Source organism: Meles meles, chromosome 1 (genome assembly GCF_922984935.1).
Source record: "Meles meles chromosome 1, mMelMel3.1 paternal haplotype, whole genome shotgun sequence".
Classification (NCBI taxonomy): Eukaryota; Metazoa; Chordata; class Mammalia; order Carnivora; family Mustelidae; genus Meles; species Meles meles.
The window spans coordinates 143,183,417-143,200,230 of NC_060066.1; the positions used below are offsets into that span (position 1 = coordinate 143,183,417).

The window sequence follows — 16,814 nt, forward strand, 5'->3', positions numbered from 1 at the left end:
GCTCAGTGTGGCATCTGCTTCAGATTCTCTGTCTCCGTCTCCCTCTGCCCTTCCCACTCATGCTCTTTCTCTCTCTCAAATCAATCAATCAATCTTGAGAAGAGAAGAAAAACAAAAACAAAAACACATTTGCTACCAGTGGAGAGTATTAATACTAGATAGCTATAAGGAGTGGAAAGCACAGGATGATGGGGCAATGACTCCAACCTTAAAATTGTGGGACTGCCTGGGAACCCTTTTACCATCTCTATTAGCCAGTGACCACCGCGAGTCATTCTCTTGGGAATAATCTCCCACGACTGCTTCCTCTTTCTTCCTCCCCACCCTCCCAAGTCCCTGACATGTGGGACAGACAGGAATTCTTACCAAGTGGCACTGAAAAGGAGATATGTCACTTTGCAAAATTCTTCTTGCTGTCTGGAAAATGACTTTCTGGGGCATGGCTCTGGTGGCATTTACATGTATGAAGTATGATTTTAATGAGATAACATGTACGAACTCATTCTGAAGATGGATAAGGCTGTTATTTATATATTAGGGTATGGTTATATAAACATGGAGGCAAGAGATTCTAACAGAAAACAGGCATGACAAAAATAGCATCTGGGTCATTCAACTCGGCTTCTTAGGAAACAAGCATCCTTTTAGGTTTGTGGATTTAATTCTTTTGCCAACGAGGTAGTTTTACACAGGGAGAAAATGTTCTCTATGGTTGTGAACTGCACATTTAACCCTGGCTGGGCATCTGAGCTGTCCTCAGAAGGGCTCAGATAAAGAAAAAAAGACAACCCATCTTCATTCCAGAGATATAAACTATTATTGACCTGTTAGAACATGATCTTCCTAGGAAGAGAACACCATATTTGGTAGGAATCTGCGATGTTCCATAAAGATCAAAAGGCAAAAAATATAATCTGAGCAGCAGGTTTGTAAGGAGATATTTTAGAGATCTTATTCTTCCACATCAGCATATGGGGTACAGCAAAGCAAGGAACATGATCTAGGCTCATGTTTTACGCCTACACTCTATATAGTTTGGATAAATGAGTAAACTTTGAGAATGGTTAAAAGAACAAGTGCATACTCAGAACATTTGAATGGGACCTTGTCGTCTAACGGGACAAAGCCTACATGGAACGTGATGAAGCTGCAAGAGGGCTGACTAGCCTTTGGGAAGCACAGTGCTTTGTGATTTCTGCTTCATACTAGATTTAACCTCTCTAGGAAAGCAGACACTGATATCTTATATATATTTATTCTGGACTCTCTAAGCCCCAAAGGGTTCAGAGAAACTGTCAAATCCTTCCCCATGTGGTACGTTCCCATGACCTTGTTTCAAAAACAGAGAATGACTTATTGGTATTTGTTGGTCCCACTGGTGATGTTGTGATTTTTTATAGTAGTTATTTACCTCTTAAAAAGGGCATTATCTGGGGCGCCTGGGTGGCTCAGTGGTTTAAGCCTCTGCCTTCGGCTCGGGTCATGATCTCAGGGTCCTGGGATCGAGCCCTGCATCGGGCTCTCTGCTTGGTGGGGAGCCTGTTTCTCCCTCTCTCTCTGCCTGCCTCTCTGCCTCCTTGTGACCTCTCTCTCTGTCAAATAAATGAATAAAATATTAAAAAAAAAAAGGGCATTATCTATTATGCATCTATGAGAATGGCCCAAACTTTAGAAAAAGAAAAAAAAAAGGCCCAACAATACCAACTTCTGACAAGAATGCATGGTACCTAGAACTCTCATACACTGCTGGTGAGACTGCAAATAGCACAGCCACAGGAAAAAACAGTTTTGCAGTGTCTTATAGAGTTACTCTACAACCCAGCAATCCCACTTCTATACACCGAAGAGAAATGAAGACATAGGTCCACATAAAATCTACGTGCAAATGTTCTAGCAGCTGTACTCAATTAGCACCAAAAACTGGAAACAATCTGAGTACCCAGAAATTGGTGGATGGATGAAGACTGTGGTGTATCCACACAATGGAATATTGCTCCTCCAAGAACTAACCACTGATAGATGCATATACTGGGCAAATGTCAAAAGCCTTATGCTAAGTGAAAGAAGCCAAACTCAAAAGACCTGGTGACTGATTAATGTATGTGGTGAAGAAAAGGGCTGTCCAAGATGACTCTAGTTTCTGGTTTTGATATCTTTTTTTTTTTCTTAAGATTTTATTTATTTGACGGAGAGAGAGAGAGAGAGAGCACGCGCACCAGCAGGCGGAACAGCAGAGGGAGAGGAAGAAGCAGGCTCCCTAATGTCGAGCTCTATCCCAGAACCCTGGGATCATGACCTGAGCCGAAGGCAGACGCCTAACCAACTGAGCCACTCAGGTGCCCCTGTGGCTTTGATGTCTTGGTGAAGAAAAATGGGCAAACTTCCCCAAAGGGAATAATGGGGGCAAAGACAGTCCTGAGCAATGCCTTATTAAGAGTTGAGAATAAGAAGGGCCAGCATAGATTCAGACAGGGAGAGGAAAACACCAGTAAGACAACATGGTAACTGAGAGAAGACAGAATTATAAAAGAACATAACACTGCTTTGTGTGAGACACGAAACCTACTGCTTCACATACATTATCATATTTAATCCTCACAACCACCAGGAAGTAGTTACTTTAATTATCTTCACTTCACAAATGGGGAAAAGGCAAATCTGCAGTAATGCGCCTGAAACCGCAGAGCCAGTAAGAAATGGGAGGATTTAATGGCAGATCTCCCTGGCTTGGGAGACTGCCCCCAAGCCATCTACAGCATCGGTGCTGTAGAAAGAGCTGGTCCAAGGTCAATAAAAAGGCAACTCTTGCATATTGCCTGTAATGATTATAATAACTTAAGAAATGCTCCTGTAATGTTATGACATATTTGCTGAAAGTGAGAAAAAATGGTGCAAACACAAACTTTAATAGGCCTAAAATACTGTCGCTTTAATACTCTCTAGGGTATTTCAGATCTAGTGAAGCATTCAGTTATGTGTTTCTTGCCCTGACATATCTGCTCTTTACTGAGTCACCTCAGTTTTTCTGAGACAACAGGGGTGATATGGAGAAACCAGAATGACAGTGGTAAACACCCATTTCTGGGGATAACCACAAAGGTTCACACCTGGCATGCACCTGAATAAGACTATTGTATCAAAAATAATTTTCACCAGGGGGAGGTGGCCCGGGAGAGGGTGGTCTGGTTATGGACTTTGGGGAGGGTATGTGCTATGGTGAGTGCTATGAAGTATGTAAACCTGGCGATTCACAGACCTATACCCCTGGGGCTCAAAATACATTATATGTTTATAAAAAAAATTTAAAAATAAATTAAAAAAAATTTCAAATATCTAAGACAGATGCTGACATGTCACCCATAGGTAGCTAGATCACAGAAAATCTCAGCAGATTGACAGAAACCAGCATTCACAAAGTTTTTTTTCAGCTGAATACTACTCATTATAAAGGAAAATATCACTGAAATAAATGAAAGAGGTGTTCTAATGTTTTTATTTTGTAAAATTTGAAATCAAAGTTGAGGTAATAGATGCTGCTGGTAAAGAAGGAGTATGAATGTAAAAAGGGAGGATGATCTGTAATATTTTCACTGTTTTAAATGAAATATAAAGAATAAATACAGAAAAATATGGGACTTCAGTGAACTGAGGATAAGAACTACAACTTATTTATTCAACTTTATATTACCTGCACTCTATGACATTTTGAAAATGTCCAATCTATACAAAATTTTTAGTGAAGAATTTCTAAATTTATGCCATTAATGATATCTGTATCATTTTAAAAACTGAGCTGTCCACCAGCTGAAATGAAAACAAAGGTAATTGAACACTAAAAAGAAAAATGGAAAAAGGAACCAGGAAATGTGCTTTTAAAAAAAAATCGGGAATAAGACTAAGTACAAAAAGCAAGACAGAACAGGAATACAGACTTGGAACAAGGAGAGGTTTCTGTTATTATGCTACAGTTTGAATAAAACCAGAAAACTACAGCCAAAACATGGCTTGAACACATATAGGCTTACAAATAAAATGTGTACTTCTTAGTGATCAGTCTAAACCAGAAATCACTTTTCATTTTTTATTGTCTTTACCTGCTTCCTGGGTTTCTTGGGATATACTGAGTTTATATGTTTTAAGGGACTCTTTTAAGGCAACTGAAAAGCTAAGTGATTAAACATTTCTTTCACCAAACTGGACTGTTCTCTCCTGAAGGCAAGTATTTTAATGGATTCCACAAAGTACTATGGCAGTCAAGAATATGTTTTGAAGAACAAAAGTATTCTAAAAATTGGTAAGGTGATGTTTCTTTTCTCTTCCTTACTCTTCACAGTCATTAGGTCTGTCAAACTAAAATTTATTGTAAAAGATACTAGTTACATCTACAATAGTTCTTGACTATATACATCAAAATACATTCCTGCTAGGTGATTTCTTTCAGGTATTTGTTTAAAATCTTGTAAAAGTCTATTGAAATTTTTCACAATACTTTTCACTTCCAAAAATATGAGACCAATTATAAAAATATTCAAAACCTTAAACATTCATGTTAGTATTTAATAAATGAGGTTAATCTTTTCAAGAAACTTTATACTTTTCAACTGCAAGAACCCCAGCATACACCAGAGCTTCAAGTACAAGACTCTTGCCAAAAGCAAAAGCACTCAATATATTATTTTAATAATGGAAACCTCAAGTATTAGAAACCAAGCTATGTGTGGAAAAATAAATCATTTAGGTGGAAGGGTAACAAACATTCAATTGAAGGATAATGCAGCCCTGAGGGAAAATACGCATATGAATGGAGTTTATGAAATTGGTTCAGTGCCTCTGCAAAGAAAAAATAATTAATTTATTTTAAAGCTACCTATAAAATGTTTTCAATATTGCAGTATGAATTATTTACAGAAAAATGTACATCTAATTTTAAAGTTACCATTTTACTGAAATATCTTGAGTACTGTGGAACTAGACATTGTTTTGTATATGTAATATCTGGGAGATTCCCTTTTAATTACATGCTCTTCAAAAAGCTATGGGTTAGTACCTAAATCAGTAATAATTCGTTCAACTCTTTTTCTTTTCAAATTTAGTAAGTTAAAATAACTGGGATATCAACTTAATTTTTAAATTTGACACAGAATACTCTAGAGTTGACAAATACATGAGAGTATTACTGTGAAGTTATGACTAGTAATGAAATGACTGAGGGAATATGTCTGAGCTTAAATCATTTTAAAAATACTTTTTAACTATGTCTTTCAAGTTAGTAAGGCCATTGGGGAAAAGATCTGGATTTGAAGTTTTACCGTAATGCTACAAAAAACATTCAAATGGATTCACAAAATAACCCATGTCTTGCTCTCCTAAAATAGTGTCACTTGCTTATACAAGACACATAAACAGAATAATAATAAATAACTTTAGAATATCACCTATATTTAGTCTACTGTGAATTTCTAAAATTACTGTGACAATAATCAACTTATGAACACTAGAGGGCAGTAAAACACCAAAAGGTGTATTTAAATTACATCTCTAAAAGTGGCAAAGGCAAGCCAGTACATTTTTTTAAAAATCAGAATCATAACAATTTAATAAATGTGTTTCTTTTTAGGTTGCTAAAGTTTAAAGCATTCTTTAGCAAGTCATTTTGGTACAACTTACTTTGCAAAATCCAAATAAGAAACATGTCCATGATAAAACCCTGGTTTCATCTCTTTCCAGGAAGTTATATTCTTTACGAAGCGTACCTAAACAGGAGAACACACTCATTACTGAAGTTCAATATAAAGGAAAATGAAATCTGATGATAGCAAAATACTTTCCATTTAGACATTTAAAACAAATCACACCAGTTTGACAATTACAGAGCTTGAAACACAGGTTTCAACTAAGGAGAGCACAGTGCGATCTGTAATTACCAATTCATCACAGAGGGAGCTATTATCACCACACTCAGAGGAGAGAGAGAGAATCCTGAAAGAAAAACCCACACAGTGCAATCATTACAATGCAGCACAGTGAGTAATTCACATGGGTGAGGGGAGGGTGGGTACCAACACACGCCCAAGTCTGTTTTTTACTCCCAGAGACTTGTTATTCATAAAAACTCATACTTATTAACGGCTCAACAAATAAAAAACAAAAAGTAATCCTCAAACCAAAATGATTAAAGAAAAGATGATGATTATCAGAGGACTTTAAATAATAAAGAGCAGATATCATTAGCTTGTTGATAAAAAAGTGTAAATATGCTGGAAAAAATTTTTTTAAACATTTTATTTATTTGACAGATCACAAGCAGGCAGAGAGGCAGGCAGAAAGCAGGGTGCGGGGGAGCAGGATCCCTGCTGAGCAGACAGCCTGATGTGGAGCTTGATCTCAGGACCCTGAGATCATGACCTGAGCTGAAGGCAGAGGTTTAACCCACTGAGCCACCCAGGAGCCCCTGCTGAAAAAAAATTTAAGAGCTGATTAATATAGAGCTTGACAAGCCTAAGTACCACTAGCTACAAAGCAGTGATACACTATTTCTCAAAGAAAAATGGCATGTACTTTTGATAAGCAAATTTCTGCATGATAAGCAGCAAGCAGTTGAGAATGTCTTCTGGGGACTAGGTACAGTGTGGTGGTGAAGGTGGAAAGGACAGGAACCCACCACCCTAAACTGCACTGAAAGTTTCTGCAAGCTGTGACCTCAGCCTGGAGCACAGGCCTGTGAACTGCGTATTTCTGACACCTTATCAATCTTGCATTTACATTTTTTTTTAAAGATTTTTATTTATTTATTTGACAGAGATCATAAGTAGGCAGAGAGGCAGACAGAGAGAGTGAGAGGGAAGCAGGCTCCCTGCTGAGCAGAGAGCCCGATGTGGGACTCGATCCCAGGACTCTGAGATCATGACCTGAGCTGAAGGCAGCAGCTTAAACCACTGAGCCACCCAGGCGCCCCTTGCATTTACATTTTAGAAGAGAGTTAATCACATGGAGATATATTGGACCACTTCTACCAGATTAGTCGATAAATTAATGGCAATGAATGATGATGGAGGCCTCCCAGAAAAGGCCTATTGGTAGTGCAGAGCACAAAACAGTGCAGAAGCAGCCACATGTCAGAGAAGTGAGCTAGGGAAGGTTCTGGGGAAATTTATTTATTTATTTATTTATTTATTTATTTTTTTTAAGATTTTATTTATTTATTTGACAGAGAGAGATCACAAGTAGACAGACAGGTAGGCAGAGAGAGAGAGAGGGAAGCAGGCTCGCTGCTGAGCAAAGAGCCCGATGTGGGACTCGATCCCAGGACCCTGAGATCATGACCTGAGCCGAAGGCAGCGGCTTAAACCACTGAGCCACCCAGGCGCCCCGGGAAATTTATTTTTTAGGAGAAGCGTTAATAACTCATATACTGGGGTGCCTGGGTGGCTCAGTCGCTTGGGCTGCTGCCTTCAGCTCAAGTCACAATTCCAGTGTCCTGGGATTAAACCCCATTACTGGGCTCCCTGCTCAGTGGGAGCCTGCTGTTCTCTCTGCCTGCCACTCCCCCTGCTTGTATACTCTTTATCTCTGACAAATAAATAAATCTTAGGGGAAAAAAAACCCCTCATATTAAGGGAAATAATGGAGTTCTTAGAAGGAAAGTTATAGGAACCTTATCTTATTATCTTATACGTACACACACATACTCTTAAATCTGAAAACTGAACGTAGATAAAATTATGTTGCATTAGAAAACACACAATTATATTTCAGCAGATATTTACGATTTTTCCCCACCGAAAAAAAAAAGAGCCAAAAAAATGTGTGATTTGAGGTTCTCATGTTCTTTCCTATCTGTTAAGGTTCCAAAGAGAATGAAACTATCAAATGGCAAATGAAAAAGAAACAGAAAATTAAAATTAGATAACCCAAAAACTGAATCCTCAAAAAAAATTCACATGTTGAATATGAAAAGTCCTTATAAACTGCCACTTACTGGTAAATTATTTCATAAAAGCCTTTGGTTCTGTGAAAATCAATTCTATTATTTCAGCCAAAAATGAGAGGGAAGTAGAAGGAAAAGAGAATAGGAATGGGAGGTGGTGGTTTAAGGATACTTTAAGGCATATTTAGCAACTCAGCTCTATTTTCCAGAAGCCCGGATTTAATGTGGATGTGATGGTGTGGGAGAGAAATGAAAAGAGGTGGCAGGTTGAAATCTGAGAAAATGGTGTTCTAGAAGCCACATGTTAGAGAGGATCAACAGTACCAACTTAAAAGTACACTGTAGTAAAAGACTCAGGTGGAAATAAGAGTTAGCTGTAAATATAAACTTCAAGGATCCTTCTTTCTTCCACCTTTCCTAAGGACAGTCAGGGTTAAACTGAACCTTCCTAAGGACACACCTTCTTGTTCCATGTGTCCTTCACCATCCAGTGTAGAGCTCAGGAAGCTAGATAATGCCTGGACTGCTTCAGGGCTTCTCAAACTCAAGATGCAAATGAATCATCTGGGATTCTGGTCAAAATGCAGATTTTGATTCTGTTGGTCTGGAGTGGGGCCCAAGACTCTGCACTTCTAACAAGTCTCCACAGGATGGCAGGTCAGTGGCTCACACGGAGGAGCAAGGTTTGAGCATAGGGAGTCACTGCTTGGCTTTATTTACACAAAGCTTGTTTTTGTACTGCTTTGCCAAGGGGCCCTGAGGTCTGTAAAAGCTCTTTGGCAAAGATATACTCTCATATTCACTGCTTTTATGATAAGAAAAAAAAAATGTACTGAAATAGAACAGATTTTTAAAGATTACCTTGTAAGCCACTGCACTACATCAAACAGAAGTAAGGGAAAGAGCAGAATGAACCCTGCCTACTCTGTCTCCTTTTACCCACACACAGTGATGCCTGAAGCATTCTGGAACCAGAGTATTCCAAGAAACGGTCTAAAAATGAATGAATTGGAAAAAAGGGTTGTGTTTCCAGTTGGGACTGAGGAAAGAGTTGAGTGATGGTGGAGAACAGAACAAGGTATGAATCTTCCATTGCTGTCATCAACTCAAAAGTCTCTTGTTTACAGAATCAGTATTTTAGAGGTTGAAAGGACTTAGGATATCCTGTCCTTTTTATTTTATAGATTAGAACACTGAAGCTCAAAACCCACATACCTTAGATTTTGGTCCAATCATCCTTCTATACCACAAGCTAATTTTCTTAATTTCTTATTGTTCAATTTAAGCAAAGATGAAAAAACCCAGAAGGATGTGAAAAGAAGGGAGAGTAGCATTTGCATCATTATTTTGATCAACAAACTTGGGCATTGAGAATTTCAAGTCTTATCCACTGCTAGGAAAACCCCTCAGGTCCAGTCATTCAAAACTCCTCATCCCACAAGCTCTCAAATTTCTGTTGATACGGCTCTCAAAATTGTTCATCTTCACCACATTCATTATAACCTCCATGTAGAATCCACCCTGTCCACTGTTCTCGTACTGGACAACCATTTTTGCAATTATGACCACTGACTTATTCTTGCCTTTTTATTATCCTGGGTAACCACAGGGATTGCTGAACACTGCTAGTCAAAAGTAAGAGACCTGGTTTAAACGTTTATATAAGACCTTGCATTTTATTTTCTAAATTCATTCTGAGGTAAATTCACATGGGTTATTATTGCTTTTAAATTCTCTACATTATTATGTTAAAGTCTGTCAAAACACACAGAATCTTTCTCTAATCTCCCAACTACGAGAATACTGAAGGTTCCATATTTAATATATATGTGCATATGTTTTTTCTTTCATCTCATCAACATTTAAGGTAATGTGTTAAAGTCTCATTAATAAAGCTGTGGCTAATTTACAATTTGCAATAAATCAGAAGATGCTGAGCTGAGACTGACTTTTCCTTTACAAAAAAGAAAAAAGTGCCAAGCAAACAAATGATGTCAATAAGGTTCAAGTGGTGGTTCAGACTAATTTGGAGACTAGGCAGAGCATTTAGAAGAGTCATTTACATACTGCTGAAATTCTATAATCATCCTTTGACTCCCTTTGAAGAGCAACCTTTTTAAAAAGTTTCCTTTTCAGGGCACCTGGGTTGTTCAGTCGGTTAGGCAGCTGACTCTTGATTTCAGCTCAGGTCACGATCTCAGGCTCATGATCTCTGCGTCTGGCTCTATGCTCAGCAGGCAGTCTGTGTCTTCTCCCTGTCCCTCTGGCACACTCCATTAAAATAAGTAAATCTCAAAAAAAAAAAAAAAAAAAAAGCTTCCTTTACAAAGTCTGAATTTAGCCACTTCTCCTTTTACCAAGTTAGCTGGTTCTCCCCAAAGTGCCCCCTGCAGAATTTTCTCTGCTTCTCTTCCCCCCTCCATCCCCACTCTCACCCTTTCATCTGTGAGCCTCACTGCAGTTCCCCTCGACCATTTTCTGCCCTCTCACCTCTCCTGCACTCTTAGTCTTTCAGTTTTTCTTCTGGTTTTCCCCTGCAGTGGGACATCCTGCTCAAGACCTCGAGATAAGGCTCTGGAACAGAGTGAGTGGAAGTGGAGATGAGGTGAGCAAACCGGCACGCCGTTCACTGTCTGGACTCTCACCAACTATACTTGGCACTAGTGAAAACGAAGGTGAGTAGGTGAAAGGAGCAAAGCAAAATCGTGGCAAATGGACTTAAGGAGACTGAAGACAGAAGAGACTGAACACAGTGGCTCAGGGAGAAGAAATAAAGTCATCACAGTGAATTTATTCAAGGAGTATTTCCATACTCTGATTGAAACAGGCTACCAAGAAGGATGTTTCAGAAGTAGTTGTTAGATATACTACATGAAAAGAGATGTTTTTATAGCTAGCCTGGAGCAGATCCAAAACTGTGATTTCTGTCAGGTTTTATAACTCAAGCAGAGTCAGGCAAGCAAGTCATCAGAGGAGACCTTTAGGGAAAACACAAGCGATGCAGGGAGTAGTGCTGTGATTTATCTGCTAGTGGACTCAGACCTGAACCAGTGTGGCAGAAAAAGCTCAGAAAGCACCATCTCTTAAGAGTATACCTAGACCTACATTCTTAATAAGATTCATCTCAACATTAATTATCTGAAAGAACTTGTTTTCACTATCTGTGAGTAGGAATGTCATCCTGACAATCCTGGCCAAATTCCAACTTTGTAATTACTACCTGGTGAATGAATACTACTATTAGCTTGGGTAATTACTATATACTAAACTCCTACTCATGCCTATACTTAAATAAACATCCATGGTACAGCTGTGTGTAGTTTTATGAGACTAAACTACAGAGGAAGTTTTTTACACAAAAAGGAAAAGTGAGTAACAATTGGATAAAATATAAAAAAGGTTCAGCAGCAATATAACATAATATTTCACCAAAGTCCAGAACTTTCTGTTCAGTCCTTTCTGCAGAAGGGTGGGTGTGTCCCAAATCACCTGAGCTAAGGGGAGAACATATTACCATCAATCAGAGGGGCTCATTCTGCCAGTAATCATCATCACTGGCATTGTGCTCAACTAAGAACTACTTTTAGAACCTAAGTCCATTCATTTGTTCTCTCTTTCATTCATTCATTCAACAAAAATTTTATGGAGCATATGTACTGTGTCTCAGACACCATTCTAAACACAAGAATACAGTGGTGAATAATATGATGAACAAGGTTCCTGCCTTTTAGGAGCTTATACAGAGGAAAAGACCAATAGAAAACAAATAAGTCAGTAAGTAATAGGAAAGATACATAAAGAATGATGATGGTGTACTATAACTTGGAAGAAGTATTTAATATATAGGATAGCCAAGTGAGGTTTTTCTGAGAGGGTGTCATCTAGAGGATGTTAAAAGGATAACATGAAGTCAATGGTGAGAGACCAGTCTAAGATAGACTGCTAAGCGCAGAGGCCTTGAAATGGGAAAGGTTTGGTACATTCAATGAACCAAAGGTCAGTGTGGCTAGTAAACAAGAAGATGAAGTAATTGACATGGGCTAGATTTAAAAGGACTGCTGGCCAAGGTAAGGAATTTGGATTTTGATGGGGAGGTTAGAATATGAATTTAAAGACAAAGTACTTCACCATCCTGGGAAGTCTATAATACGAATTTTCACATAACGCACTGAGAACTATGTTCTAGATGTTTGCTACTCAAACTGTGGTTCAAGGACCATAAGAATCAGTTTGGGCCTCAGGTTCCATCTTAGTCCTTTTGAATCGGAATGTGTATTTTAACTGGTGATTGATAAACACATTACAAGTTAGGAAGCACTCATCTTAGATGTGGTCTGGAAAATCAGAATCTGCAACAAACATCAAGTCATGCAAAAGACCAGAAGGTGCCCTAATAGCGAATTAAAAGAAAAAAATTACTAAGTTGTCCTACAGAGGATGCAAATTCTAGATATTTCTGATGTGTAGAAAGGAGTTAAATATGATCACAAACCTAAACAGATGAGTAGAAAAGAATTATGAAAGATCCTAAAAGACGCTGCCACTTAATACCTATCTGACAGTTACTTTAAAGACAAGATGTTCTCTAGAGCAGAGATATTTTCACGATAGCAGAGTAAACTTCATTTTCCAACTACAGGAGCTAATGAATCACCGGTCTCCTGCCAATCCCTACCAGTTCATTGAGTAAAGCATGCCTCAAAGAGAATTCCCATGACTGAGTCTGTCTCCCTCTCGTGGCTTACTCTTCCCATGCCTTGTATTCTCAAACGTTTATCTTTTCATTTGCCTGCTTGAACTTTCCCTCTTAATTTATTCCAATTTCTTAATTGTGAAAGATCCCTGAACTACAGAAAAGTTGAAAGAATAATACAGTCAACATCTGTATACTCATTCACTAAGATTCACTAACTTCCCATTTTTGCCTCTGTTTTCTCCACATGCACACACACACTTAATTTTTTTCTGAACCATCTGAAATCAAACAGCAGACATTTTTGACCAAGGATCCAGTTACAAATCACACATTACATTAGGATTTCAGATCTCTTAGTCTCCTCACCTCTAGAGAGGACTGCCTGGCCTCATCCCCAAACACACCTTATGTGGTTGTCACAATGTTGATACTTTACAAAAGTTCAGGATAATTATTCTGGAGAATGTTCTAACAAGATGGATTTGCCTGTTCATTCAAGATTAGGTCTGGATTAAACATTCTGATGAGAAACATTCTGGGTTAAATAATTTGGTGAAAGGGACGCCGGGTTGGCTTAGTTGTTAAACATCTGCCTTCTGCTCCGGTCATGATCCCAGGGTCCTCGGACCGGGTCCCACATTAGGCTCCCCGCTCAGTGAGAAGCCTGCTTCTACCTCTCCCACACCCACAGCTTGTGTTCCCTCTGGCTGTATCTCCTCTGTCAAATAAATAAATTAAATCTTTAAAAAATTAAATAAATAAATAAATACATACTTTGGCAGAAATATCATAAAATGATGTTTTCTTTAAATAATCATCATTTCTATATCTATGCTTTACGTTCCATGTAAGTTATAAATAAGCCTTCTGAAAGATGTGGCCTTGCTTTTTATTTCTTTAGGAATATAGCACAATCCCTGTATGTATTACATACTCAATAAATAAATGAAACCTTGAGAGCAGAGTGTACAACTGTTTCTAAGGACGGCAGAATATGCAGAGATAGCTATTACCTGCTCAAAAGTTCATACCTGACTCAACATATATGGACTTTGCCTCTAAAATTTGAGAAATAATTAAATATGTGAACAGTTTAGCACAGTGCCTTGTACAGTATGTATGAAATACATCCAAGAAAGAGCTGGAGCTAAAGAGTATTTCTCTACTTTGCCCCACACAAACAAATTTTAAATGCTGCTCATTATGTAATCTCACTGCTTTTAAGATAGTGTTTATGCTTCTCTTCTAATTTTTTTTCCTATATATAACTAACAAGCGATTGAAAGAAAAACAGCTTTATCTCATCCAAATGCAACTGGGAAAATCTATCACTACATGATGCCTGAAAATGTCATATGTGGGCAGCTTCCAGAGATTCTTATTTCATGAAAAAAAAAATGGTTAGTATCACTGTCAGACATCTTATAGCTGTCATACAACTTTGTAATGCTGGACAGAAAATAAGCAAGGTAACTATTTTTCTAAAAAATACTACTGAATAAGTCTAAAATTACTATAGGAGTATTAAGAGATGTTCCTTTAAGCCAAGATGTATTTTGAAAAGCAATCAAGTAAAGAAATTTAACATCTACCACACACTGTATAAAAATGGATTATTTAGGATACTTGCCCTTGGTATTCAATACTACATAATGAATAGTTTTTATGACCCACTTAGCTAAATAAGCTCATGTTTCTTCTCATTTACAGAAGAGTTATTTAGTTTGGCTGATGGATGTAGATTTTTGGTTTTATGAAAAAGAGTAACTGAGGATACTGCAGAGAGCCAAGAATTATATGGGCAGATGGTATGCCGTATACTATTAGACTTTACTAACAGCTCTTAAAGAAAGCAAACCTTAACCTTATGTATCAGTGTTACTCTCTTGCTTCAGAGTAGGATAAGAGTCAGCTCTGTAGTAAATAAATTCTGCTGTTTTCAGATACATTCTTAATTGTACGACTATCATAAAACATTTCTAATAATGCTACCTTAACATATTTAATCCTAGACAGTATTTCCAAATATTATCTTTTTTCCTCATAGGGCCCAATTCCCATTCACTTCAATATTTATAGAGAATTCTATTAATTTATAATTATAGTCAGAACTCCAGGTGTGGAGAAACTGTGCTACCATTGCTAAAGAGATAAGTGATTTTATTTCATAAGGTAATTTCCTCCACTTTTCTTAAGACTATGTCATATCTATCCATTTGTTTATCTAAAGTTTCTTGACAACTTAAAAGGCAAGGTTATGTTAAAAATAAAAGCCACATCGCTTCTCGGCCTTTTGGCTAAGATCAAGTGTAAAATAAAAGCCACAATTTCCGTTCTCCAGGAGTTTGTAGTTAATATTACATAAATTATTAGTAAAGATGAGATGAAGTTTAGGAGGCTAGTCACAAAACTGAACACAGGTATTCATTAAATAAAGATTTCTCTATCATAAAATGAGACAAAACAATGATTTCTATTGCAAGGTATCTTGCTGAAAATATTTCCTATTTTTAAAAGGATACCATAATAAAGAGCATTACTTTCTCTTCAAAAATTCAAGCTTTTAATAAGTTCATTAATTTCATAAATATTTAAATACATATAATATGCAAGAAAATATACCAAATATTGTGAAAATTTTTAAATTATAGAAAAGTTTGTTCAGCAGGGGCACCTGGGTGACTCAGTCAATTAAGTGTTTGCCATAGACTCAGGTCGTGATTCCACAGTCCTGGAATGGAGCTCCACATCTGGCTCCCTGCTCAGCAGGGAGGTCTGCTTCTCCTTGTCCCTATGTGCCTGTCCCCCAACCCCAACTCATGCACACACTCTCTCAAATAAATAAAATCTTAAAAAAAAAAAAAGTTGGTTTGTTACTATTCCCCAAGAGACTTACAATTCATTTGGGTCAGTACACATATCCCTTAGAGTGCTTTTGCCTCTTGAGATACAAAATATGAATGAGGAAATGTCCGAAAACATTTACTTATCTCCTACATGTTTACCTGGTCTTGTAGTGACATCACTGGATTATTTTTGGTAGTGTTGATGTGAAGAACATGATACTTATTCTTTGCACAAAGATCATAGGCAATATTGGTAAAGGAGGTGCTTGCAGTTTTGGGGACTCTGTTATAAATGATCACCATGTCCTCTTCCTCATCCAGCGTGGCCTCTTGCCGAGGGCCATCCATTGTATGTCGCTGCTCAATTTCTCGAACTTCATGTCTTGCAATTGCCCTTTCTACAAAGAAAAACAGTTGTGAGCTCACATTTAAAGACAATGAAAATAATTTCCCATTACTCAAACATAATTCGCCAATTTAGAAATGAGTAAGAGCACCTGAAGAAATGTTTTGAAGACCAATCAGAATTACTCTCTGAAGGATAATACACATGCATATACAGAAAAACAGAATAAACAGTCATCAAGTTTAGAATACCACAGTCCGGAGACCAGTGTAGTTCAAAAGTCACAGTTCATTTTTTTTTATTTTAGATTTAAAAAAATATATTTTATTGTTTATTTGAGAGAGAGTGCATGCACGTGCAGAAGTAGGGGGAGTGACAGGCAGAGGCAGAAGGAGAAGCAGGCCTCCTGAGGAACAGAGAGACTGATGCAGGGCTCCATCCCAGGACCCTGGGATCATGACCAGGGCCAAAGCCAGACGCTTAACCGACTGAGCCATCCAAGGTACCCCACACTACATTCTAATAGAATAGAATTTTACAGCCTGAATTAACTCTCAAACACACAAAGACAGATTGCATGGATACTAAACTTCACAGTAAGAAGTGCACTTAGAAAATAAGTCACTTGGAATTTAAGCAAAGATTTTGAAATTTATACTTAGTATTTAATTATTTCCTCATTTATCAAAAGGTAGCAGGGCAATGGCTATAAATGCTGGAGTGATTTTAGGTAACAAGAGTAGAAACTATACCAATACAAATCCTTTTTCTTTTTGGTGCTGTACTACATTCTAAGTTTGGGCTATGTTTGTTCGTTTGAGATTTTATTTATTTGAGAGAGAGAGAGGGAGAGGGAGAGAGAGAGCGCGAGCCTATAAGCAGGGGAGTGGCAGGCAGAGGGAGAGGGAGAAGCAGGCTTCCTGAGGAGCAGAGAGCCCAACGTGGGGCTCAATCCCAGGACCCCAGGATCATGACCTGAGCTGAAGGTAGATGCTTAAC

General features: G+C 37.9%; 1 protein-coding gene and 1 pseudogene across 2 annotated transcripts in view; one reads left to right on the forward strand and one right to left on the reverse strand.

Annotated features, from left to right (window-relative positions):
* The window catches only part of HS2ST1 (heparan sulfate 2-O-sulfotransferase 1), a 175,174-nt gene that overhangs the window by 26,476 nt on the left and 131,884 nt on the right, over positions 1-16,814 (reverse strand). For both annotated transcript variants that reach the window (XM_046024601.1, XM_046024608.1), the window contains exons 2-3: positions 15,629-15,867; positions 5,668-5,753 (exon numbers count right to left, since the gene is read on the reverse strand). In XM_046024601.1, coding sequence (XP_045880557.1) covers positions 5,668-5,753; positions 15,629-15,867 — 325 coding nt within the window. The remainder of the gene's footprint in view (positions 1-5,667; positions 5,754-15,628; positions 15,868-16,814) is intronic.
* Positions 14,901-15,075, forward strand: LOC123927695 (annotated as a pseudogene).